Below are 26,219 nucleotides of genomic sequence, written 5' to 3'. Positions count from 1 at the left end.
CAACACTGAGTTAATTAACACGAGATAAACTTTATTTTCCACAACTCAAGAAATAAAAATGTCAGACAAACTGAGACTACGAAACTAAACACAGTTCTGGTGACACCGCTAGCGAGCTGCCACCATCTTGACTGTCATGGGTGCTGGTCGTCACGGTAACAGCTGGTCGGGGATCTCCACAGACCAGAGGTCACGACCTCCGCGGGTGCTCAGCGGCTTCTTCAGCCAGCGAGGGTTGGACAGGTGAGTCAGGTGTTTCTCCTGTAGACCAATCAGAACGGCAGACTGCTCCAGGTGCCGCAGCTCCTCGTCCTGCGAGGAGGCGGGGCAGAGCCAGGTCCCGCCCACATCCACCAATCCTGAAAGAGGTTTGAACAGGTGATGCCTTCAGGGACGCCTCAGACTCCACAGAAATGACGAATCTCACCTGCCACCACGCCGCGGCCAAACCGCTCCCCGGACTCCAGGAGCGCTTGGATCTGAGCTCGGTTCATGCCCAGTGGGCCGCTAAGCACCGCCCTCCACTCATCCCCCTCCCAGTCCCTCTGGGCAATATGGATGGCCAGGGTCTGGTTCTCCAGTGGGGCCAGCAGGGGCCTCCAACGGCTCTCCACCGTCTTCACCCCGTCCAGAACCAGGCCAGCGTACGGCTGCCGGAAGGACAGGCACCACAGCTGCACCGGCATGTCTGCAAAACAAACACACCCCCAGTCTGAAATGTGCAAAACAAACTCACCCAGGACTCAGCTGAGAACTGTTTTAGCTCCTGTTTATATTTATTATGTATACTACTCTACCTGATCTTGGCAATGCCAAAACTGATCTTGCACAGAGCTTCAATAATCATTTCGCCTCAATAGGTGTAAATCTGTCTAAGAAGATAAGTCAACCCCAGGGTGTCACCTTCAAGCAATTTCTTTCTGGTAGTTACATTCATTCATTCTTTATGAAACCAACGGATGGTACTGAGCTCCTCAAGATCATCTCGGAGTTGAGGAGCTCATACACCGCTGGTGTAGATGGAATATGTAGTAACATCATGAAAGCCATTGCTAACATCATTGTAGAGCCACTGGTCTATTGTATCAACCTTTCTTTACTTACTGGTATTGTACCTAAAATGACAAAAATTGCCAAGATAATTCCAATCTTTAAATCTGGCGACAGAAATGATATGAGCAATTACCGGCCCATATCAATCCTACCAACTTTTTCTAAAGTAATGGAGAAAGTAGTTTACAATAGACTCAGCGGCTATTTTGATACACTAGATATCCTTGTTCCCTCTCAATACGGTTTTAGGAAAAAGAGTACAACATGCATGGCAATACTTGACCTAATAGAACAAATTAATGACTGCATTGAAGAGGGAAAATATGGTGTTGGTATTTTCTTGGACCTGTCAAAAGCCTTTGATACCATCGACTTTGATATTCTGTTGTATAAATTACATCATTATGGTATCAGAGGTCTGACACTTGAATGGTTCCGAAGTTATTTATATGAAAGGGAACAGTACGTCCATGTCAATGATCATAAATCTACTTGTAAGCCCATACTTTTTGGGGTCCCCCAGGGCTCAATTTTGGGCCCACTCTTATTTATTCTATATATCAATGACTTTGTAAATTCCTCCAAAATATTTCATAAAATTATTTTTGCTGATGACACAAATTTGTTCACATCACACAGGAACCCACTTATCTTACAAGGTATTGTAAACTCAGAGTTAACCAAAGTGGACTCCTGGTTCAAATGTAATAAACTCTCACTAAATGTCAGCAAAACAAATGTAATTTTATTCAAATCAAACAAATTAAAAAAAACTGATCACGTTCTGATTAAAATTGATGGACAGGAAATAAAAAGAGTGTGTGCCACTAAGTTCCTGGGGGTCCACATTGACGACTCTCTCAACTTTAAATGTCACATTGACCATCTTGTAAACAAACTGTCTAAGTATGTTGGCTTATTTTATAAGATCAGACATTTCCTTCCTCTGTCTGCCCTTCTCACATTGTACAAAACTCTCTTTGAACCTCACCTTAACTATTGTAATGTGATATGGTGCAACACCTTCACCAGCTATCTTAAAAAACTTGCATCCTTGCAAAAGAAAGTCATACGGGCCCTGTCATGGTCACAGACAAATTCTCCCACCCATCCTCTATTTCATCGCTTTGAGCTACTAAGATTGGCTGAGCTAAATGAGTATCATAATGCCTGCCTTATGTTTCAAATTGTCAACAGGCTCAACCCTAGACTGAGTAGACTTATTCCCATCTCCAGCCCCCTTCACACATACCATACGAGATCTAATACACTTATATCAGGTAAATGTCGCCGACATGTGCGCACCAGTATGAGTGTTGTCTGTAGGGGGCCGCAGATTTGGAACAGGATTCATGAAGGCCTCAAGGTGTTGCCCTCTATCTCCAACTTTAAAAGACAACTTAAAAATAATCTCCTACAAACCTATATCTAATATAAAACTGCCTCCTCATGGACTATTGGGATGTATGTGTATGATTGTATGTGTATGTAATGTTAAGTATCTATGTTATGTGTTTTAGTGCGCTCTACGTGCATTTATTCATTACCATCTGGTTTCAGGTGGTAATTTGTGTGATACCATTGCTTGTAGCTACCACTACCTTTTTCATGAACCATGGGCCCCCACCCATAAGCTTTTCTAGCTTCTTTGGGGGACCCATTCACTCTACCCATCTGTCTTTTTTATTCCTGTTGGATTATTGTAATGTCTCAACAGTGGTATGGTGAATAAACTAAACTAAACTAAACTAAACTAAACTATAATAGCAACACATTCATATTGTATTACAATTATCGTAATATTCATAATTACTGTATAATTCGTGTAAATCAGAAACATGACGTGTCTGGAGGTAAACAGACTTCTGAACCAGACTTCATTCATATTTCTGATGTTTTTTAGCTTCAGTTGTCTCTGATGCTGATCAACAAACAGGTGAACGTTAATTGAGCTGATTTCTGAGACGAAGAATCTTAATGTTTTATTGGCATATTTCTCAGTGTCACTTCCACTGAACACATTCAAAGTTTCTGCCGATTTCCAGAGAAAACTCCATTTTGTCTTAAAAGCTCTTTCATCTTCCATCAAACTGAACTGTTCAGCAGAGGAACAATGAAACGTTAATTCTCAGATGCTCTGAATAGACTTTGGTCTGGCCGCTCTACGGACACACACTGGTCAGAGTCCGTTCAGTGATTCTTATTCAGATATTTTTAAGCTTTAACTGAAACTGAAATTCTCACAAAAGTTCAGTTTTAAAGCGAAGAGTTGAAAAATCACTCACAAACAAACCGCTGCGCTTCTTCCGCTTCTTCTTCTTCGTGGGAAACCTATAAACATTAGTTCCGCTCTGCTGCCTCCACAGGTCAGAGATGGTACTGCAGCCGATTCATAAAACCAATGTACATCTCAATAAATGAAAAATAAAAATCTGTTATGATGTATTTATTAAATAAATTATCAGTATTTCGATTGTGGAGAAATTAAAATTGTAATCAAACTTCTATTCCGGATGATGATAATATTAAAATAAACACCTTTAAATGAACTCAGTTTCATTCAAAGGTAAACTCCTGGGTTCCTATGGTAATAGAGTAACATATTTACAAGAATAATAAATAAATAAATCAGACTTTTGTTTTTGTCAAAGTTTTCTTATTTCCGTTTTTTTCCACCAGCATGCAAACAACCACAACCAATCACAGATCAATCATTATCTACAACCAATCACAGATGGTACAGAGCAAGAAGTATACGCCCCCTCTGGTGACATCATCCCCGGCGGAGGTGGTGACATCCCCAGATGGATGTTACTATGACGACAATGCTTCACATTAATCAGTGACAGTTCTGTCCGATGAACAGATGCATCATGGGACATGTCCATTAAAGACATGAGCTTGTCTCTGGTTACTATGGCAACCAATTAACAGTTAACGAGCAGCTAGTCGCGGCTACAAAATAAAAAATAAAGAAACCAAAAAAAAAATTCTGTGAAACATAAGTTTCATTAATTAATAATAAGCACGTAAATAAATAGTAAATAAATATCGAAGTCACTGAACACAATTCATAGAAGAAGAAGCAGGAACCTCCTCATTAAGGTCCTTATGATTTTAGCACAAACACAAGGAGATAAACGTCTCATCATGGGCGGTGCTACAGGATCATACCTGCATCACACTGACCAGAAAAGATTAATCATTTATGTTTTAGTCGGACCAGTCCTGGTCCTCTGGCTCAGACTCTTCCTCTGATTCGCTGTACTCCACAGCGATGCGTCGCGACAGGATGGTGGCGACATCATTTCCTGTTGGCTCTCGTTTCTTGGCCTCCTCCTGCTCTCGCTGCTCCTGAACCTTTCTCAACTGGATCCCTGCAGACCGGGAGAGACAGGGTATTATAGCGGCTACTACCAACAGCTAGGGGTAATGCTAACAGCTAGAGGTAATGCTAACCACTAGACCTATTGGTAACAGGTAGAACTAATGCTAACAACCAGAGCTAATGCTAACAGTTAGAGCTAACACTAACAGCTAGAGCTAATGCTAACCGCTAGAGCTATTGGTAACAGGAGGAACTAATGCTAACAACCAGAGCTAATGCTAACAACCAGAGCTAATGCTAACAGTTAGAGCTAATGCTAATAGCCAAAGCTACTGCTAGCAACTCTTAATCATCATCAGTCGTTAAGATTTTAGCCAGGTGACCTCTGCGAATGGCGGCCAGCAAGTCGCTGCGGGCGTCGTTCATCGGCACGTTGGGTCCGCCAGGAGGCTTCCTGCCATCTGTTGCCAGGGGTAACGGGGGCGCGGCAGAGGCCAGGGCTCCAGGGCGGGATGGCGAGGGGGTGTAGTTAGAAGGCGGAGGTGGGGGAGGCGAAGGGCTGTAGGGGCGAGGGAGGGCAGCAGCGCCACCTGAAGACACAACCAACGAGAGATGTTTTATTTGTTAATATGTTTCTTTGTATGCTGAGAAGAAAGACAATAAATGTCTGTTACCTTGGTTACCAGGAGCTGTGGCTATGGCAGCGCTGTGGGTGGAGCTGTTGGGGAACACCTTCTGTCCTGACGGCATGAGAGGAGGAGGCGGCGGCGGGGCGGGAGGGATCTGGTGGTCACTGAGGAGAGAGGAGGAGCAGTTACTAACTGTCAAACCGTCCGTTAACACAGGAGTCTGTATGAGCTTACATGGCGTCCTTTGCGGTGTTGGTGCGTGCTCCATTCTGATTGGCTGAGCTAGCGAGCGGTGGCGGGGGGTGGTGGTGGTGCGGCTGGTTGCGGCCCAGAGAGTGCTGTCGAGCGGAAGCGGCGGCGGCGGGTCGGAGAGCGCGGTCCAGAGACTGAGTCTGACCACTTCCACTGGTTGCCATGGAGACAGGGTCCTTCCCATCATGCCCATGGGCATCGTGGCGGTGGGGGGTGGGAGGTAAGGAGGGGTCGTCCGTCATCCCTGACCTGTAGAACGGAGGAGTCAGACCTCGATGTTTTTCTGATGACGATCTGTTGAGGACGTCTTACCTGTCCGGGGACATGGAGCCGTCAGAGATGTGGTGAGGGGACGGCGTCACCCTGGCGTCGGGGCGGAGCTCCTTATCGTACGCCATCAGGTTCCACTCCTGACGCCTGTTACGAGCCTTACGCACCTGGAGACAGAGACAGAAGGATGAAGATAACAACTGAAGAATACACCCAGGAACCATCATCTTCTGGTCTCAGGTCCATCAGCTGTCCTCAGACCAGATCTAGAATCTCTACAGAGTCCTGTGTCGATCAGGTTCTTCTACCACCTCCTCAGAACCTCCAGTGGACCAGATGTTGAGACTCTCCAACTGACATGAAGTTCTAGATCAGTTCAGTCCAAACTTACCTTCTTCACCTCCCGTCCTGAAGACTCCTCCACATTCTTCTGTTCCTGGAAACAAACAAGGATCAGGATGAGATGAATAGATAGACTGATGAATAGATGGATGGATAAACAAATAAATGAATGAACAGATAGATAGATGGACGAATTGATGAACCTTTTGTCGTCTTTTCTCTTTGCGTTTGTTCTCGGTGGCCTGCAGCATCTTTTCCTTCCACAGGTGGAAGAAGTACGACGGGTCGGTGTAGAACTTCAGGCCGTCCTTCTTATCGTCCCTGCATATGGAGGAGAGCCGGAAGTTCAGAGGGATGCAAGCATGTTAGCATGCTAGCATGTTAGCATCACACTGACCTGTAGGGCGTCAGGATATTGAGCGGAGGTGGTTTGTCGCAGCGATGGTACATCTCCAGCACTGGGTTAAGGATGGAGCTCCGTGACACCACCTGCTGGTCCTGGATGGTACTGCTCCTGAACGCCTTGCGCATGTTGATGTCCTGCAGAGACACTAGAAAACAAGAAGACCAAGATGTCAGAGTTGGTGGAGGTCCAAATTAAACCACGTGGCCATGAAATGTTATCCACCTTCCTCCACGGTGGAGTCCAGCTGTGTGACCTTCACTGCCAGAAGATCCACCCTCTCCTGCAGGCTACTCATCCTCAGGTAGAAGCTGTTGGCCTCCGTAAAGAGCTCCCCAAAGATGTCCTCGGCATGACGACCTGCACGACAGCAAATGTTATCAACACCAAACCAGGACCAGGACACACTGTGGTACAACCTGATTACACCTGACTCTCTCTAGTGACCAACAGGGGGCGACTTTGAGGACATGACTCTGATATAGTTTTAGTAAATTTCACAGTCAGAATAAAACACAATGAAGCTAAGAATGTTTTATCGTGAAGTGACTGACAGGTTGTTACTGCACAGGTGTTCCAACTCCAACAGAGTTACAATGATAACCACTCACTGAGTCCTCCCAGCTGTTTGATAACTGCAGCCAGGGTGCTGTTGGTGACACACTCCAGCTCGCTGGCGACCCCATCAGGCAGAGCTCCTCGACACAGGTACCTGGGCTCAATGATCCGCTTCACCAACGGCATGGCTCACCTGCACAGAGATCGGAGGTTCATCCTCAGAGGAGCAGCCCATCAGCGACGTATCCACCAGAGACCAGGAGACGTGCAATGGGCGGTACCAAGTTGAACTAATCTGGACTAATGGAAGCGACTAAAAGAAACACCGTCCACCATTTTGGTTCCCACTGCCACATTGGACATTCGTTGGCCTTCTGATTGGTCAGCTGTCCACCAGTCAGAGGGCTCCTACCCTACTTTTACCTCTGTTATTACAGGCTTTCAGCAGGTTTCTATGGGTTAGGGTAAGCGCACTCTGATTGGTGGTCAGCTAACCAATCAAAGCGAAAACGAAGGGTTGATTCCAGTGCCATTGGTAGTATTTTCTTATCAACTAGAAGAAGAGCCAGCTCTGCCCACACACTGGACATGTTTATACGAGGGTTACCTAGGCAACCAGAGCATGGCACGTCCACCAGAGACCAACTGTCCTCTACAAAAACATAGACAACCAGCGATTCACTACGTGTGGATCTAAAGTCACGCTGCAGTTCCTCTGACGTCCACCAGGAGCTGCTGTGATCATCGGTCCTCACAAGTGTAAGAGACGTGAGTGTGTGTTCGTTCACACTGTGCGTGAGCAGTGCTGTCTCAGATTGCATCACTATGGTAACGCAGCCAGCCTCTCAGAGCACGCTCTGCTGCCCACGGAGCGCTCCATGGTTACTGTTGCTAGGAGACAGACAGAGAGGAAGGCACTGTAATCATTATAGCAGTGAACAGCTGGTCCAACAGGCGGCGCCTGGGATGGTAGGAAGCTAGGAAGGGCTACTGTTAGCTGGGAGGCTAGAAAGCTAGCTAAAGCTACTATTAGCTAAGAGGCTAGGAAGAGCTACTGTTAGCAAGGATGCTAAGAGTAGCTATTATTAGCTGGGAGGCTAGGAAGCGATACTTCTAGCTGCGAGGCTAAGAAGCTAGGAAGAGCTACAGAGCTGTCCTCTTCTGAATCAGCTGATCAGTTGGTTGACAGCTTCATTCTAGATTATCATGTTGTTCTGGTTCTGGTTCTCTGATCAGATCAGATCAGACCAGGACGTTTCTGAACCTTTTATGTCATGTAACTTCCTGGTTAACGCTCCGAGACATCTGGACCTGTCATCATCTACATCAGTCTGAACATCTGTCCACAACAAGTTTAACTGGCACCTTGAGTCTGGAGTCTGGAGACGTTAATGGGTCATTAGAGGAGCATTCACTGGAGACAGGGTCAGGTTCCAGGACTCTACCTCCTCTACCTTCAGGTGGACACCAGATGTTCCTGATAAAAACCTAAACTCTCCAACCATTCACTTAGAACTGAAGACTAGAAACACAGCTAGTCCAGATGTCTTTGACCTGGACGAACAAGTTGGTCACGTGGACACATGATGTCACATCGTCACATTCCACAGGTAATGACATCACTGACCCCCCCCCCCCCCACACACACACTCACTCACAAACACTAACACGCGCTGCTTCATCACACTGTGCAGAGATGACGTAATGCAGTAATGTGTGTGTGCGCGCGTGCGTGTGTGCGTGCATGTGTGGGTGACGCTTCATCGATCGATCCCGCGAACTGTCACATGATGACGTCACCGCCGGTCTCTGATCGATCACTGATCGCTGGTCGATAACGCGTCAGCTCCAGGACCGAGGGGCGCTTATAACGGATCGATCAGACTCACCTCGGGACGGAGTCCGGTTCTGTTCCAGATCCCGGTTCGTTCACGGTAGCCTCAGAGAGCGGAGAGCGGCGGAGTCATCCTCCTCCGACCGGGGATGGATGCTGGCAGAGAGGAGGAATCTGACTCGGATCTGTTCGCCTTCATTCGGGTCGTGTCGGCTCCATTCGGCTGCTGTCGGCTTCATTAGGCTCTGGTCGGGAGTTTCCGCCGTAGGTCAAACCCTCCCTGCAGCAGGAGGTGATGGATGAATAGATTCCAGGTGATTTAATCTTTGTACATATTTATTGACTGTTATTAATAAAATGTTATTATTGTAAAGTAAGTGAGTACTTGACTGTAATCAGATTACCTGATGTGATGAAACACAATGTGAATCTGAGAGAGTCCTAATGTAAAGTGGTTGTGGTTTCATTGTAAAAGGAAGTGAAATGAAGGCAACATAAACATGACATTCTGCCCCGCACACCTAGGTACCCCCCCCCCCCCCCCCCCCCACCAATCAGAACCAGTTGTTGAGTTGCTGAGAGCTGTCTGGTTCCTCAAACTGGCTCCTCAGGGTTCTGTTCTACGTTGACGCTGTTATGCCATATTATTAGGAACACATTGCTCAGACTCATCGTTTAGTCTAAAGTTTTATTATGTGTTCATCAGACGTCGACATGGTAATGGTGGGTTTCATATCAACACCTGGAGCTGCAGAAATCTCAGCCTTTAATGAGTCAAACCAATCAATCAAGAAAATAAACATGAATCTGTTTAAAAGTAAAATATAATATAATTTAAGATAATATAAATAAAAACAGTCTTTGTCTCACAATTTAAAAAACATCTCGGTTCAGTTAAGTATTTCCATCCTGCTATTCTCCACCTGTCCACCAGAGCGCTCTGAGTCTCAGTCCTGTTGGACACGTCCATCTGGAAAAGCTGAGACAGAAAGACTGACTGGTTTTACTTCTCAGTTTTAAAGCCGTGGAAATTAATTTAACCAAAGGATGGAAGAATAAAACAGCATCTCTAAGGCCTCGTTCAGACGTCACATTAACCTCTGTCTTGAGAGGTCTGGTCACACCGGTGTTGGTTAGAGTCCAGGTGTGAACGCTGATCTGATCTCAGACCAGTACCTGAGTCAGGAAACTTCCAGGGTTCAGTGCTACTTTGAGCTTTGACTCAGATCAGAATGTTACAATGGAGATAAAAAAAATAAATAAATTAGAACTTGACATGTGAGAAACTTGCTCCAAAATCTGGATCATGTCCCCAAGTCAACAACCAGCTGTTGATGGTTCTGATCCAGCGGTAGGTAGAGATCCATTAGAGACAGCAGCTGGTACAATATTCTACTGACCACATGATGGCGCTGCTTAGTTACAGACACACAAACTGAGATCAGAGCTCAAGTGCTGGCTGGGGACGCATTTAGAGACGACTTTTAATTAATGTCAGGTGTGAACACAGGTACTAAAAGATGGACAGGTGAGATCAGATGTTAATGTGACGTCTGAACCTGAGAACTATGGTTCTCAGTTCCTTCAGAATGTTCCTGAACCAAGCAGCTATAAGAACTCTTTGTCTCTTGCGGGCAGATAGATGTTGGTTGGGGGGCAGAGGAGTTGCTCAGTGTCTTCAGTCAAAGGTGAAGTTTGTAAAATCTATTGAACAGAAACTGTTCTACTAATGATTCTTCTTCTTCTTTAACTCTGGGCGTCGGAACCTCCTGCTGGCATCAGTCTAATTAGAGATGTCGTTGGATCCATTGAGTTGATCAGTTTAATCGGGCCGGTGGCGCTGGTCGTCCTCCAGGTGACCTGAACCCATCACAGTCTTTCACATTCAAACTCGGAGCCGGTCTCAGAGGCGCGGGGCACATCGATGTAGAACACCTCCTTATTAGTGGGCGGGGGCGTGCAGGGTGGACTGCCCGTGGTGCCTTCGGGGATAGGGTCCGGGTAGGGCTGGTACTTCTTCTCAGGCCGGTTCAGAGGAACCTTGAGTTTGCCTCCCGGGGCGGCGGGGCGGCCGTGGGCGTCAGCCTTCGCCTTAAAGCGCTTTAGCTTGACGGTGTCTTTGGCGTCGCGGGCGCAGGGCAGCAGGACTGAGACGTCTTTACGGAACTTGGAGCTAAGGCCGAAGTAGATGAGCGGGTTGTAGAAACTTGCCGACTTGGCGAAGAGGCGGGTGAAGATGCTGGTGAGGTTGGGAACATGGAAGCCAAAGGCCGACCACATGGACACCACAGCGTACGGAGACCAGGCCAGGATGAAGGCCGTGCAGATCACTATGGAAACCTGGAGGACACAGACCAGAGTTAATGTCGTCAAAGAAAACGTTGACTAACTAAAACTAATGTCTATTGACAATAACTATAAGGAAATGTTAACGAGACAAGACTAGAATATTATTTAATATGACAAGATGTTATTTGAATATCATACATTTCAAAATACATGATCTCTTCGTACGGGTTGACTGTCTTTCAAAATGTACGTCCCTGTCATGTGATTGGATAAGGGGCGCTTATCTCTCTGATCTCAGTTGACGGTAGTGACCAAAACTAGCAAGCTGATTCAAGCCCTGTGGCTACAAATTAGGTGGAAATAATCACGGTCCTGATATTCATGCAGCCTCCATCACGATCAGTCTCATCTAAGTACTTTACTAGTTGATGTTTTGCACTACATGAAGTTATTGCCTTCTGACTGTTGATGTTTGTTGATACAGCCTGTTACCTGATTCACATTTTTGCCACATATACAATGTTACAATTAAAAGTTGACATAAATGTAATGACTTTACGTTAACTAATACTATGAAAGATAAAAATAACTAAAATGTCACTAAGACTAATAAACATTTTCGTCTGGAGACTAAGACTAACTCAGAAATGTCTGTCATCATTTACATTGGTCACTAACACTAACACTGGCAGGACGTTTCATGCTGCTGAAGGTCCTCTCTGGGAGAACCTGTGGTCTCGAACACTCACAATGGTGACGTCTCTCTCGATCTTCCTCTGGCGGTCGGTCAGGTCGCCCTCTGATGACAGAGCGTTGCCTCTCTTCACTGTCTTGATGATGGACACGTAGCAGAAGAGCATGATGAGCACCGGCACGAAGAAGCAGAAGATGAAGATGCAGATGATGTAGGACCTGTAGACGCTCGAGTAGTTCGCTTTGGTCCAGTCGATCTCACAGGTGCCGTACCCTCGATCTGCAGAGAACCACAGGTCAGGTTTCAGAGGTCAGTGAACACATCGCCGTCAACAGAACTTTATTTCATGGCTTCCTGCCTTTGTAGCCGCCCCAGCCGAACAATGGAGCTCCAGACCAAAATCCGGCTGTGATCCAGATAAGCAGCAGACACACGATCACACTGGTCCGGTTGATGTGACGCGCTGAAACACAAATGTTCATGTTTAGAGGAACACCTGAGGACACCTGGTCACTAAGAGGCTGTTAATGGATCTGAGTTCAGACTGAAACCTCTGCTTGGGTGACAGCCTTTGATGTAGCGCGTGATGCTGATCACTGTCAGAGTGTTGATGCTGCTCAGACCGAACACCAGCGTAAAGAAACCGTCCACCTGCAGGAGACACAGCACAGGTGAGTCACTGACACCTGGAGATGGAACCTCTGATCTTTACACCCCACTCTCACCTGAGACTCACCAGAGTCTCCGGATAGTCTCAGGAGAGTCTCAAATGAGTCTCAGGTGAGTCTTGGGAGAGTCCTAGGTGAGTCTCAGGGGAGTCTCCGGAGAGTCTCAGGAGAGTCTCAAATGAGTCTCAGGTGAGTCTCAGGAGAGTCACAGGAGGGGCACAGGAGAGTCTCAAGTGAGTCTCAGGACAGTCTCATCTGAATCTCAGGAGAGTCACAGAAGAGACTCAGGTAAGTCTCAGGTGAGGCTCAGGTGAGTTTCAGGTGAGTCTCAGGAGAGTCACAGGAGAGTCTCAAGTGAGTCTCATGTGAATCTCAGGAAAGTCTCAAGTGAGTCTCAAGACAGTCTCAGAACTGACTCGGGTGAGTCTCAGTTAGTCTCAGGGGAGTCTCAAATGATTTTCAGGTGAGTCTCAGGTGAGGCTCAGGAGAGTCTGAGGAGAGTCTCAAGTGAATTTTGTACAAGTCTCAGGTGAGTCTCAGGACAGTCTCACAAGAGTCTCAGTTAGTCTTAGGAGAGTCTCAGGCGAGTTTCATGCCAATCTCAGGTGAGTCTCTGGGGAGTCTCTGGGGAGTCTCAGGAGAGTCTCAAGTGAGTCTTAGGTGAATCTCAGTCAGTCTCATTGAGTCTCAGGTAAGTCTCAGGTAAGTCTCAGATGAGTCTCAGTTTCAGTACCTGGCAGGTCCAGATGGAGGAGATGAGGTAGCCGCTGTCCTGGAAGACATTGAAAATCTCAATAATTCCTCTGGAGTAGCCGAACACCGAGATGCTGGCGTCGGAGACGGCCAGGTTGAAGGTCAGGTAGTCGGTGGGCAGCAGTGAGGCTCTCTGGCGGTAAAGGACGAAAAGGACGATGCTGTTTCCAAACCAGGACAACCAGCCTGCAGCACAACACCGGGGTTCATGTTGAGAACAAAGATGAGTCTGAACTTTTATTTTGAAGGAACCAGAGGTGAGAGGATGTCTGAATCTGAACATACAGTGCAGCTTCAAAGAATTTTCTACATTTATTCATTAAAATGACTCAAAACTTCAGCGGATTTTCACACAAGTCCTGGATGTATACAAAGAGAAAGTAATCAAACACACAAAACAGAAATATTATACTTTTGTGTTTGTTTATTCTGAAAATAACAAAATATTACATATCAGTGAGGTGCTAAAGTAAGTGCACCTCTAGGATTACAAGTTAATTTCCTGGTCAAATCAGAGTCCGTGTGTTCATAAGTGTTTCCATCAGTGTAATGAGACTCAGGTGTGGTTCAGTTCCTGGTTTAGTTTAAATAAATCAGGGATTTGTCTCAGTCTGATCTTCACAACACATTAAGTTTAATTAAGATTAAGTTTAAGATTAAGATTAAGTGTCTATCGGCCAAGTATACTTGTGTATACAAGGAATTTGGTCTCTGCATTTATCCCATCCGTGAATTAGTGAACACAAAGCACACAGTGAGGTGAAGCACACACTAACCCGGAGCAGTGAGCTGCCATGCTACAGCGGCGCTCGGGGAGCAGTGAGGGGTTAGGTGCCTTGCTCAAGGGCACTTCAGCCGCTTTCTACCGGTCGGGGGTTCGAACCGGCAACCCTCCGGTCACAAGCCCAAAGCGCTAACCAGTAGGCCACAGCTGCACATGTTTGTGGACAAAGGAGCTTTCTGAGGAGCTCAGAGAAAGAGTTGTTGTTGCTCATCAGGCTGGAAAAGGATCCAAAACCATCTCTAAAGAGTTTGGAATCCACAAATAATCCACAGTCAGACAGATTGAAGATGACTGTTCCCCTCCACAGGAGTGGTCCACCAACAAAGATCACTCCATAATAGTCTGAGAGGTCCCAAAGGAACCCAGGGGAACTTCTAAGCAGCTAAAGGCCTCTCTCTCATTGGCTGATGTTAATGTTGATGAATCCACTAAACAACCATGGTGTGATGGACAAAGACACTGCTCTCCAAGAAGAACATTTCTAAACCTCATGTATGTAAGACAGAAGACTATTGGGACAATGTTTAGTGGACAGATGAGACCAAAGTAGAATAGTTTGGTTTAAATGAGATGAACCAACACTGCATCATTCCAGCATCAGAACCTCATCCCTCCATCAAACATGGGGGGTGCTAATGTCCTGGTTTGGGCCTGTTCTGCTGCATCTGGACCAGGACGGCTTGTCCTCATTGATGGACCAATGAATTGTGAATTCTACCAGTGAACTCTAAAAGAAAATGTCAGGACATCTGTCCATGAGCTGAATGTGAAGAGAAACTGGGTCATGCAGCAAGACAACGAGAACCAAGAACACAAGTGGTTCTACAAAAGAACGGTTAAAGAAGAACAAGATGAATGTTTAGGAACGGCCAAGTCAAAGTCCTGACCTTAATCCAATAGAAATGATGTGGAAGGACCTGAAGCAAGCAGTTGATGTGAGGAAACCCACCAACATCTCAGAACTGAAGTGGTTCTACTTTCAGGACTTGTGAGAAAAATCGTGTGTGAAAATCATCTGATGTTCAGAGGGATGGTCTGAAGGAAGCAAAACCTTTAAGCAGCACTGTATGCGTTCATGTCGTCATATCAGACAGAAAAACAAATAAATCCATGAGTAGTTTTCATCTGGAGTAACAGTAACTGCAGTACATGAGTCTATATTTATGTCGTGTTGTTTATAGTGTGTGTATATATTGTGTACTGACCCAACAGCAGCAGATAGACTCCGATGATGGTTTCTCCCTGATCAGACAGAGGGGGGTCTCTTCCTCCTCCCAGGATGAAGCTGTGGTTCCTCCAGGGGGGGGCACTTCCTGCAGCGCTTCTGAACGACATGTTGTATGTTGTGTGTTGTGTGTGTTATGTAGTAGCCGTGCTCTCTGCTCTGAGGAAACGTCTCTCTGCGTCTAATCTGGGTTAAATATAGAGGCTGATCCTGGTTCAGCTCGACTGGCATCAGAGCAGCAGACAGCAGGGAGGGGTCAGAGGTCAGCTGTCAGCAGAACTCTGATTGGCTGATTGATTGGTGGTTTCCTGCCGAGTTTATTGATCAGACTGAGTTTGGTACCTGCAGAGAGTCCTCGTTAGAAGTTACTGTGACGTACTCTGTCTATTTAAATGTCTCCAGTTCTTCATTAAAGTGTTTAAATGATTATTTATTCCAACCGTTAATGAGTTGATTCATGTCAGAGCTCAGTGATCTCTGATTGGTCTGATCAGTGAAACTCATTGATGGATTAGTTTTGATCCATGTTGAATGAGTTCGACCCTGGGTGAACTTTGTTAGCTTAGCTCAGGAGGTAGCTGCCAGATCTGATCAGCTGATCCCAGGTCGTCAGGTGTGTTTACAAATCCTGTTTCAGACGGATAACCATCAAATGTCTCACCTCTGAGAATTACTGGAGGGGTAGGGTGGGGGGTTATTTGTTGACTTCATTGATTAAACTGCACAATTCATTGATGAGCTACTTTCTGTTGGCCGTCAAAATAAAATCTTGGAATAGTTCTGGGGCAGCACAGTGGTGTGGTGGTTAGCACTGATGCCTCACAGCAAGAAGGTTCTGGGTTCTAATCCCTCAGCAGACTGGTTCCTTTCTGTGTGGAGTTTGCATGTTCTCCACACAAGTTCTCTCCAGGTGCTCCAGCTTCCTCCCACCGTCCAAAGACATGCTGGTTAGATTCACTGGTGATTCTAAATTGGCCCTAGGTGTGCCATGTGTACTTGCCACATGTAAGTGTGAATGGATAGACTGGTGACCTGTCCAGGGTGTACCCCGCCTCTTGCCCGGGTCCAGCCCCCCCCCCGCGACCCCGCAGAAGACAAACAGTTACAGAAAATGAATGCATGGTTCAGACCTGGTTCTAGAGTTCAGACCTGGTTCTGGGGCTGTGACCTGGTTTTATGGTTCAGACCTGGTTCTAGAGTTCAGACCTGGTTCTGGGGCTGTGACCTGGTTTTATGGTTCAGACCTGGTCCAGAGTAGTTTCATTTTTAAAGTGCGGAGTCAGCTGACAACACTGACACTAACAGAAGCTATTCTTTAACAGCCGACTGACATATTTAAATAAATCAAATTAAATATATCAATCTCATAATTTTGAATGTTTAACTTCTTCTTTTTTATTATGTTTTTATGTTCTGGCCGTAGACTGTATATAAAAGAGGTTCTGGCAACAAACGGGTTTCCGTAGTTTCTTCTTCTCTCCACGTGTTTTCGGTCGCTGAGCCGGAAGTCGTTGACCATATCAGGAAGAGGCTGCGCCATAAAAGGAAACGCGTTTCTTTATATGGAGGAAAGTAGTCCTTCCACATGTCATACAAACACGTCGGCGTTGGTATCACTGCGCACAACCTCCGTTAACGTGTCGCCGTTCCCGCACAACATGTCGTGGAATCCGTTACCGTGTCGTTTCTGATAAAGTGTCTGATATTTAAAAGCGGGAGCCTGAAGATAGTGCGCCTAAAATGAAAGCCTATATTTTACCGCGGACGGATATCTCTGGGTGTTACTCGTCATTTCCTTATGTGGAGCGGAGTGATCTTAGGGGGGCGGGTGTCGCTGATTCCTGGAGAAACATAACTTTCTAACTTTTTATCTTATTTCTGATCAAATTTAATCGATTTATTGAAAATATTTCTGTAACACTCCGCGGATGATCCGTAGCTGCTTCACCGGAACTCTCTGCGGTCCGCGGTCTTTGATGATGGACAATCGTCTGGACTTGTTGCTAAAGTAACGTTTAGCTTTTAGCCACTTAGCTCCGTTAGCCGCTGAGCTAGCGGTGCACTGAGCCGACTTTGCCCGGGTTGGGACATCCGAGCGGCGGGGCAGAGCTGCAGTTCTCACCGCTGGGAGTAGGAGGCTTCCAGGCAGGTCCGGGGCGGGGGGAGGAGGAGGAGGGAGCGCTGCGGGGGAACGGAACGGGGCGGGAATGGGCACCAGAACCGGCTCCGGACGGGCGGGCAATGGACCCGGGCCGGGCACGATCAACTCTGAGACCGACGGAGGCCAGTTCGAGGACCGGGAGTTCAGCGCCGAGGTGGTCTACAGCGGCTCTGACCAGGACTCGGACTCCGGGGATGACGAGGACGCGGCGGGCTCCGGCGGGGACAGGAGGGGCGTTAAGCGGGTGAGGAGCAACAGGGAGCCCGGTCATCAGTCAGCGCACTCCTCGTCCGGAGGCCTGGCCGGGGGTTACGGCGGGGTCAGCCCCGGAGTACCGGGAGTCAAACCCGGTAAGAAGACCAGAGGCAGAGTCAAGATCAAGATGGAGTTCATCGATAACAAACTGAGGCGCTACACCACCTTCAGCAAGAGGAAGACCGGGATCATGAAGAAGGTGAGACACCTGACAGGTAGACACCTGAGGTCACATGGTCTGACCTTCACAGGGACTGCAGCAGGTCCACCGACCTCAGTTTGAACACCGCTGAAGGAGAGCCAGATCAGGAACACACCTGAGATCCCATCTCTTCTTCTTCTTCTGTGGTGTTGTTGTCTAGTAGCTGTCAGAGATGATTAGCTTCTGTTATTCTCAGTGTTTTTCTGAATACCTGATCGATACAGAGTGTGATCTAAGTGGTCATCTGTATTGATCAGGTATTGATCAGGTATTGGTCCCTGCAGGCGTATGAGCTGTCCACGCTGACCGGTACCCAGGTGCTGCTGCTGGTCGCCAGTGAGACAGGTCACGTCTACACCTTCGCCACCAGGAAGCTGCAGCCGATGATCACGTCGGAGACGGGGAAGGCTCTGATCCAGACCTGCCTCAACTCCCCCGACTCGCCGCCGCGCTCAGACCCCTCCTCCGACCAGAGGATGAGCGCCACGGGCTTCGAGGAGACCGACCTCACCTACCAGGTGTCCGAGGCCGAGGGCGTCTCCGAGGGTGCCAAGGTAAGGCAGTGTTCAGGGACGAAGGGACAGACTTGACGTTTTGTCCTCTGTGCTCAGTCTGTCTCCGTGTCCCTGCAGGACCTCGTCAAACCGTCCTTCAGCCTGTCCAGCTCCTCGCAGCCTTCCTCCTCCTCCTCCTCCTCCTCCAACGGGACGCTGCTGAAGACGTCAGCAGGTGTCGTTCTTCCTGCAGGCTTCACCTTGATGTCAGGTAGGTGGGCGGGGTTTAGACGGACCCTCAGCTTGTTCTTCCTGCTTGTGCTCTGCTTACTTGCCTCTGGCTCCACCCCCTCCCTCCACCCCTTCACAGGTGCCTCACTGCCCCCCGGCACACACACCATCCCCCTCAGCCAGCTGCAGGGCCAGTCCCTGACCATTCAGGGCCCCGTGGCCCCTGGCCCTGCTGCCACGCTGCACGCCACGCCCACTCAGTCGACCACGCTGCTCCGCCTCCCCACCACCGTTTCACTGTCAGGTCAGAACCTGTAAACATGACTCTAGGTGTGACCACACAGCTGCCGTCTGGCTCACATCAATGTTCATGTGTTCATCAGGATCTGGAGTCTCCCAGCAGCTACAGACCATCCAGGTCCAAACCAGCAGTCAGCAGAGCTCTACCAATCAGAGCAGCTCTGACATCCACTGCCCCGCCTCCTCCACAGGTAGAACATGGCCCTGCCTCCTCAGTAGTCGTCTTTTATTGTGAAGGATCTGTGGTTGATCAGCTTCCTGTCTCTCTCTGACTCTGCAGTCAGTCTTCCTGTCTCCATCGTCTCTACGTCCTCCTCCTCCTCCACCTGTTCCTCAGTACCGAGTCACATGATGTACCCCGGCGGCCACACGGTGATGTACGCCACGCCGACGCCATCGCTGGGCGATGGCAGCCTCACCGTCCTCAACACCTTCTCTTCAACGGGACACGCTCAGTCACATGACCCTGGTACATGAGTTTTATGAACTCTATGCTGATTAATATTTAATTAGTACTAAGTAATTTGTAATGGCTCACTACTAACTAATGTAATAATTATTTTATAAATCTTTACTAATTAATGAATCAGTTCAAATGAATAATGAATGTTTGTGTTCAATCCTTTAGCCGCCGTCTCTCAGGTCTTCCTTACGTCACTTCCTCCAGTTGCTGCCCAGATCCCTGTGTCTGCGGTCCAGCTGCACCCGGTACTGATGACCGATCAATATAATTAACTATTGATGATATTATTATTATTATTATTATTATTATTATTATTATTCTACCTATTGATTGTCATCGTCGTTGCATCCTGTCCTCGTTTAGATGGTGATCAGTCAGCAGAGCAGCAGCAACCTGACGGAGCTGCAGGTCGTCAGTCTGGACGTCCACCAATCAAAAGAGGACTGAGAGTCACATGACCGGAACACGTACACACATTACCGGACACACACACACACTCAGCTGGACTTCATCAGTTTTATTTTGTTTTCAACTTCTTGTTTATTCTTTGTTTGTTACGACCATGTAAACACAAACACGCTGTGACTGAAAGCAGACGAAGATTGTAACTGGTGTGTGTGTGATAACGTGTGTTGGCGAGTGTGTGTGTGTTTTTTATGTTGAGATGAAAATCTCAGCTGAAATCTTCAAGTGCCAAATCAAACAGTTCGCACGTCGTCATCATGTTCCTGCATCAGAATCACTAACTGGTCAAGAATCAACCCGCCCGACTGATCGGGACCAGACCGATCGCACTAAACAGAAAGTACACGGAGTCACCAAAATAAAATACACAGAGGAGGACCTTCAGGACGGATCACTGATGACTGATTGACAGCGGTGGGTTCAAGGGTTGAGGATGTACAGATCCCTGATCAGATCATTGGTCAGTTATCAACAAACTGTCCCCGATGTGGGTGAAATTAAAAGAATATTTTAAGGCTGTAAATGTGTTTGTGTTTTTATCAATAACAATAAACCATTTATAATGGCTCTGTAACAGAGGCACCAGATGTCCCAGTGTCCTTGAATGCATCATTGTAAGCTGCACATAGATCATGTTGGGATGGTATCATGTTAAGTTTAAAATCACAGACAAACACTAAGTCCACGACACCAGACGTCCATCATGTATCATCTCCTGCATGTAGAAGGTCAGCCCCAGAGGACAGACGGTGGTGGAGGCTCTGAGTGAATCTGTTAATCAGGGAAAAAAAATACCTAGAACCTGGAACTTCAGTCCTTTAAAGCTGGTGGTCCTTGTTCTTAATGTGGACCCGGGTTCTGATGGGCCACAGTTTATTAACACAACAGCTGATCATCGTGAGTTGTCTCCGGTCACCCAGGGAGCTTCATACATGTTCATGTTGACATGTCATCTCCTCTTCTTCACCTTTATCGTCTTAAATTAAGTTAAACCACAACAGGAACCAATCTGTAACTCTTTCACAATAAAGTCACAGATCTAATTTTTTCATTTTTATTTTGAAGGAATTAAAAGAATAAACATTCACGCAAACGTCTCTGCTTTTTTCTTTTATATCGTTTTATTATTATTATTATTATTATTATTCCCCTTGTGTTTTTTTCATTAACTATTTTCACGACGAACCCGCACACAGTACCCGTATGTTACGGTTACGACTCCACACATCTCGTCGCCCTCTGTTTACGTCATCCGTGCGACACATGCGGCGGTCTTTCTTCCCCGTGCTAGCATTTAGCGGTTAGCAGCCTTTACGAGCGGCGCGCGGAAAGTTTTGAGTCGTTGTCTCAATTAAAAAACTCTGAGAAAGATGGCTGCTGGCGGGACGCAGGGCAGGAAGAGGCTCCTGAAGGAGGAGGACATGACCAAGGTGGAGTTTGAGACCAGCGAGGAGGTGGACGTCACCCCTACGTTCGACACCATGGGGCTCCGCGAGGACCTGCTCCGCGGCATCTACGCTTACGGTAGGCCGGGGATCCAAGCGGCCTTCGTGGTTTACGAGTTAGCGCAGGATGCTAAAGCTAGCGGTTCATCTCCGCAGTGCTTTTGAAGACATTAAGTAAATAAATATTAGTAATCTGGAGCGTATAAGTAAATGATAAGAATATAAATACACGTGTGTAGTTTTATGAGTGCGGTGTATTTTTAAATCGGACCTTTGTAATGTTTGTAATGGTCGTCGGTTAGCATTAGCATCCTGTACTAACGCTTCTGCGCAGTTAAAGCTTCTTTGATGCTTCACAGCTAGGAGGAGATCGGGGCTGATGGACGGCTGGTGTCTTTATCCTCCGGTGTACATTGAAGACGTTAAATATCAGATTTATTTATATGTTTCATTAAGTATCACCCATAGTGTTGAGTCTGATCTCATTATTGATCAGCTAAAGGTGGCTAACACTCGCTCAGAGCCGAATGCTAATGTAAATCTACCTGGTTTAGGTTTAGAGGTCTGTATAAAGAGTTGGAAAGCAGCGCCGACATGCTAGCCATTATAATCACCGTTAGCATCGCCACTGGTTTGTCCACTGGGATCTGCTCTGGGGTCTGTTGTTGTTGGACTGTTTCTGTGTGTCTGTTAGGGGTGTAACGGTACACACGGTTCGGTTCGTACCTCGGTGTGGGGGTCACGGTTCGGTACTATTGAGGGAAAAGCAACAAAAACCCACAAATGTATAAGACTAGTGTTTTTATTTATTTTGAACAGACACCAATTGATTGAAAAAAATAAAATAAAAAACACCTCCAGTTATAAAAGTAAAAAAAATAGAATAAAACATAAAACAAATGCATTAGGAGGGTTCTCGTACCATTCTTTCATTTTGTTCATACAAATTTCTTGTAGAGTTAAACTGAGGTAGTCAGGAAGCAACTGGCAACTTTGGTAACTTCATTATGAGAAACTAACATTTTCAGTAAACAGTGAACATACTCTCACATTAGCAATATTGCCAAACACATATTTCAAATAGTACCAAAACTGAAAATCTCTTGAAAATATTAAAAAATGTGTGTCTTATGTGTGTTAGCATGTTTGATGTGTTTCCAGCGACGTACCGCACTCGCGTCCCTGCGCCGTTATGTTGCACCAGGAAACCAAAGTGTTCCCACACTGGTGATTTAAATGAATCCAACGCCACACTCTCCATTACTTTTCTTCTTCTGTATTCTAATGACGTTAGCTGGCAGCTTTTAGGCTCATTACCTAGATTGAAGTGAGGACTCGACTTTTTCTTTTATTTAATAGTCTACTCACTCAGACGTATACGCCTATGACTGCGTGCACCGAACCGTGACGCCTGTATCTTGACATCGCGGGATGAATATAACTACCGCTACACCCCTAGTGTCTATGATTTAAAAACCCCAGAGGATGTTCCTGATGAGTGTTTTGCCTTCCAGGGTTCGAGAAGCCGTCGGCCATCCAGCAGAGAGCCATCAAACAGATCATCAAGGGCAGAGACGTCATCGCTCAGTAAGTCTTAAATCACCTGATCGCCCTCAGCTCCCTCCTCCTCCTCCTCCTCGTCTTGTCTAACAGCTGATATCTGCTGCGTTCAGGTCCCAGTCCGGAACAGGAAAGACGGCCACCTTCTGCGTGTCGGTGCTGCAGTGTCTGGACATCCAGGTCAGTGTCGGCCCTGTTGGATCTGTCTGATTGTGTGTGACCAGGAGTGTAAGCTGTGATGTGTTTCCCGTCTGCAGGTGAGGGAGACCCAGGCGCTGATCCTCGCTCCAACCAGAGAGCTGGCCGGACAGATTCAGAAGGTAGCCCCGCCCCCCTCGATGTCACCCCCAGCCCCAGTTGTCTGTGAGAAGGCGTTATGCGTCAAGCTGTTTCTGATTGATTGTCTGTGCTCAGGTGCTGCTGGCTCTGGGAGACTACATGAACGTCCAGTGTCACGCCTGCATCGGAGGAACCAACGTGGGAGAGGACATCCGCAAACTGGACTACGGCCAGCATGTGGTGGCCGGCACACCTGGACGAGTGTTCGGTGAGTTCACTGCGACATTGTCGCCCTGACGACGCTTGCCACAAACTGCTCTCTCTGGTGGGAGGCCGGCTTCAGGTGCTCTGATTGGTCCTCTACCTGGATCAGCTGTTTACCTGAGTGCGGTTGTGTTTCTGCAGACATGATTCGTAGAAGGAGTCTGAGGACGAGAGCCATCAAGATGCTGGTTCTGGACGAGGCAGACGAGATGCTCAACAAAGGTGAGTCACACCTGGAGCCAGAACAGAGCCTGTGGTGTTCTGACAGGTCGTCTAGAATAGATTGGAACGTGAATGAGTCTGGTGCACGTGGTTCGAGCAGTTCTTGCTGTGGTTCTTGCGTCACTGACGTTGTCGCGGTTCCCTCTTACTGTCCAGGCTTCAAGGAACAGATCTACGACGTGTACCGCTACCTTCCCCCGGCCACCCAGGTGGTTCTGATCAGCGCCACACTGCCTCATGAGATCCTGGAGATGACCAACAAGTTCATGACCGACCCAATCCGGATCCTGGTCAAACGGTGAGGAACCCCCCCGGCCTCTCCCTCCCCCCTCTCTCTCTCTTTCCCTCCCCCTCTCTCTGTCTGACTGGATGTCTCTCACCCTCAGTGATGAGTTGACTCTGGAGGGCATCAAGCAGTTCTTCGTGGCCGTGGAGAGAGAGGAGTGGAAGTTCGACACTCTGTGTGACCTGTACGACACCCTGACCATCACGCAGGCCGTCATCTTCTGCAACACCAAGAGGAAGGTCAGAGACGGCGCATGCATGTTCACATACGCACACATACGATTCTCCAACAACCAATCAGAGCAGAGAATCATGAGATGTGTACAAAAACCTGAATCAGTGATAAGTTTATTCTTATGACTCTTAACTAGAGTCATGTTTAAACTGTGGAATCTCTTGTTTCAGTCTAGATCTAAACTCGTCGGTTCCCTCTGAGAACCGGTTCAACATAGAACTCACATGTTTATTCTTCAGCTTAAAAAGACGATGAGAAGGCCACATTTAATCAAATTGAGCCTAAGATTCAGAAAACTTTATTTGTCCCCGGGGGGCAGTTTAACTCCAGAGTTTATTGTCACAATTTCTAACCTTTATTACACAATATTAACTGTTTAATTAACGAGATAATCTACCGGCTGAGACGAGGGCTAGCTTATAGAAGCTCTTTAAAGAGACAGAGAAAAGCAAGGACGCATTAATGATGATATTTACAGTTCACACAGTTCAAAGTTCTTCTGTTGCTGTTAGCATTAGCCTTAGAAACTAGCTTAACCGTTAAAGTTGTTGGTTTTATTCCTCCAACTGCATGCTAATACGGTTAGCATACGTGTATGGTGGTTTCCATTCAATACATTAGCCGAGCGGTTAGCAGAGTTAACTTTCTACAACCAAACGGATTCATGACATGTTTCAGCTTCTTTACCACCGTCTCCTCTGATTGGCTGCTCTGAACCACAGAAAGCTACCTGATTGGCTCACTTCAGTCTCATTCATAGCTAGTTTAGACTTCTGCGTTAAGTTGATGCAGAGGCTACAGCGATAACGTAGGCGCCGTAGCCGATGTGCACATCCCTAGAAATGCAACTACGCAACATAGAGCGCAAAGCTGTGATTGGTCCGTTTGCTGCTGCTTTTTCATTGACGCAGTTTTCGAATTGATTGTTTTGGATCAGTAAAGAATCTGTAAGGTTAACTGAGGAGGTTTGGAGATACAGACGTTTGTACGACTCGTGTTCGGCGAAAGTTTCAGTCGCCGTTGCAGGAAGTGGAAACAAAAAAGACACAGTGCTGACTAATGTTTGCGTGGCGCTGTTACAGAGCGAGCCAGACTGACGAGCACCGGTGTAGACTACGTGCCTGGGTCCTTGTGTTTAGGTCCTGTAGTACTAATTTTCTGGTCACTCAGTCTCAACCAGCTGTAAATAAATACATCCTCATATCTATCTATAAATCAAGAAGCGTTATCTAAAAAATAAAAATCTAATCTAGTTGAATCTAAAGTGGACTCCGATGCCGTCTACGACTACTGTTACTCTTCTGTTCATCGCCACATTAAGCCCCGCCCACGCCATGCGATTGAGAGTCGGCTAAACATTTATAAGGTCTGACTTTGAGACGACAGGTGTTCACGTCTACACAGATGCAGGAAACATTTAGTCCAGATGTGGTCTGTGGTCCTGTCCAGCAAAGCATTGTGGGAAGTGTTAGTCTGACCGTGCTCTGTTTCAGGTGGACTGGCTAACGGAGAAGATGAGGGAGGCCAACTTCACGGTGTCGTCGATGCACGGAGACATGCCGCAGAAAGAGAGGGAGTCCATCATGAAGGAGTTCAGATCAGGAGCCAGGTAACGCTCTGATTGGTTGGTCAGACATTGCTTGATGACTGACGGATTGATTGATCTGATGATTTCTAAACTGTCCGGTGTCTGTGTCTCAGTCGTGTGCTGATCTCCACCGACGTCTGGGCTCGAGGTCTGGACGTTCCTCAGGTTTCCCTGATCATCAACTACGACCTGCCCAACAACAGAGAGCTCTACATCCACAGGTATGTATCCCTACACAGGAAGTAGTCCCTCAGCCCAGTGTTCAGTGACCTGACCTCTCACCTCCTCCAGGATTGGTCGGTCCGGTCGCTACGGGCGTAAGGGTGTGGCCATCAACTTTGTGAAGAACGACGACATCAGAATCCTGAGAGACATCGAGCAGTACTACTCCACCCAGATCGACGAGATGCCCATGAACGGTACGTTGCCACGGAAACGCCACACCTACTGTTAGCTAAACGCTAGATTAGCATTAGCCTCTGACCTGTGATGTTTGTTTTCTCTCTGCAGTGGCTGATCTGATCTAACCTGGATGACATCACACAGAAGCCCCGCCCCCTCCCTCCCTCCTGTTGTTTTTAATGTTTTTTTTCTTCTTAATTTGACGTTGGAGAGTTGACCGTCAGCTTTGTTTTTGTAAATAAAGATGTTTTGGTTTGAACAAATGAGACTCAGACGTTGATTAATC

General features: G+C 47.1%; 5 protein-coding genes across 5 annotated transcripts; 2 read left to right on the top strand and 3 right to left on the bottom strand.

Moving 5' to 3' along the window:
• Positions 1-16: 16 nt before the first annotated feature.
• Positions 17-3,399, bottom strand: LOC311506205 (protein EOLA1). Its single transcript, XM_084570085.1, has 3 exons — positions 3,339-3,399; positions 428-688; positions 17-359 (listed from the first exon to the last, which is right to left on the bottom strand). The coding sequence occupies exons 2-3, from the start codon at positions 684-686 to the stop codon at positions 151-153; spliced, it is 468 nt and encodes a 155-aa protein (XP_084426211.1). The 5' UTR covers positions 687-688; positions 3,339-3,399; the 3' UTR covers positions 17-150.
• A 700-nt stretch (positions 3,400-4,099) lies between these two features.
• LOC311495561 (actin-binding protein WASF3-like) lies at positions 4,100-7,329 on the bottom strand. Its single transcript, XM_084555054.1, has 10 exons — positions 6,889-7,329; positions 6,503-6,637; positions 6,272-6,425; positions 6,078-6,195; positions 5,924-5,968; positions 5,575-5,699; positions 5,245-5,511; positions 5,056-5,174; positions 4,765-4,971; positions 4,100-4,430 (listed from the first exon to the last, which is right to left on the bottom strand). Exons 1-10 carry the CDS (start codon positions 7,019-7,021, stop codon positions 4,267-4,269), a joined length of 1,467 nt encoding a protein of 488 aa, XP_084411180.1. The 5' UTR covers positions 7,022-7,329; the 3' UTR covers positions 4,100-4,266.
• Positions 7,330-10,538: 3,209 nt separating this feature from the next.
• Positions 10,539-15,192, bottom strand: LOC311496442 (opsin-5-like; the record flags this gene model as incomplete). The annotated part of the gene is made up of 6 exons (XM_084556309.1): positions 10,539-11,009; positions 11,708-11,931; positions 12,011-12,115; positions 12,204-12,303; positions 13,054-13,259; positions 15,063-15,192. The coding sequence occupies 6 exons, from the start codon at positions 15,190-15,192 to the stop codon at positions 10,539-10,541; spliced, it is 1,236 nt and encodes a 411-aa protein (XP_084412435.1).
• Positions 15,193-17,274: 2,082 nt separating this feature from the next.
• LOC311509132 (serum response factor-like) lies at positions 17,275-20,233 on the top strand. Its single transcript, XM_084574195.1, has 8 exons — positions 17,275-17,697; positions 17,985-18,254; positions 18,333-18,465; positions 18,565-18,729; positions 18,809-18,916; positions 19,006-19,194; positions 19,354-19,433; positions 19,552-20,233. Exons 1-8 carry the CDS (start codon positions 17,290-17,292, stop codon positions 19,633-19,635), a joined length of 1,437 nt encoding a protein of 478 aa, XP_084430321.1. The 5' UTR covers positions 17,275-17,289; the 3' UTR covers positions 19,636-20,233.
• Positions 20,234-20,918: 685 nt separating this feature from the next.
• eif4a3 (eukaryotic translation initiation factor 4A3) lies at positions 20,919-26,190 on the top strand. The gene is made up of 12 exons (XM_084564337.1): positions 20,919-21,177; positions 22,613-22,685; positions 22,772-22,838; positions 22,916-22,978; positions 23,073-23,205; positions 23,343-23,423; positions 23,580-23,721; positions 23,810-23,948; positions 25,437-25,552; positions 25,645-25,752; positions 25,823-25,950; positions 26,042-26,190. The coding sequence occupies exons 1-12, from the start codon at positions 21,024-21,026 to the stop codon at positions 26,056-26,058; spliced, it is 1,221 nt and encodes a 406-aa protein (XP_084420463.1). The 5' UTR covers positions 20,919-21,023; the 3' UTR covers positions 26,059-26,190.
• The last annotated feature ends 29 nt before the right edge of the window (positions 26,191-26,219 follow it).

This window comes from Chelon labrosus (assembly GCF_963514085.1).
Source record: "Chelon labrosus genome assembly, chromosome: 2".
Lineage (NCBI taxonomy): Eukaryota > Metazoa > Chordata > Actinopteri > Mugiliformes > Mugilidae > Chelon > Chelon labrosus.
The sequence above is the reverse complement of the archived record's forward strand: the minus strand, read 5'-3'. Positions and strand labels throughout refer to the sequence as shown.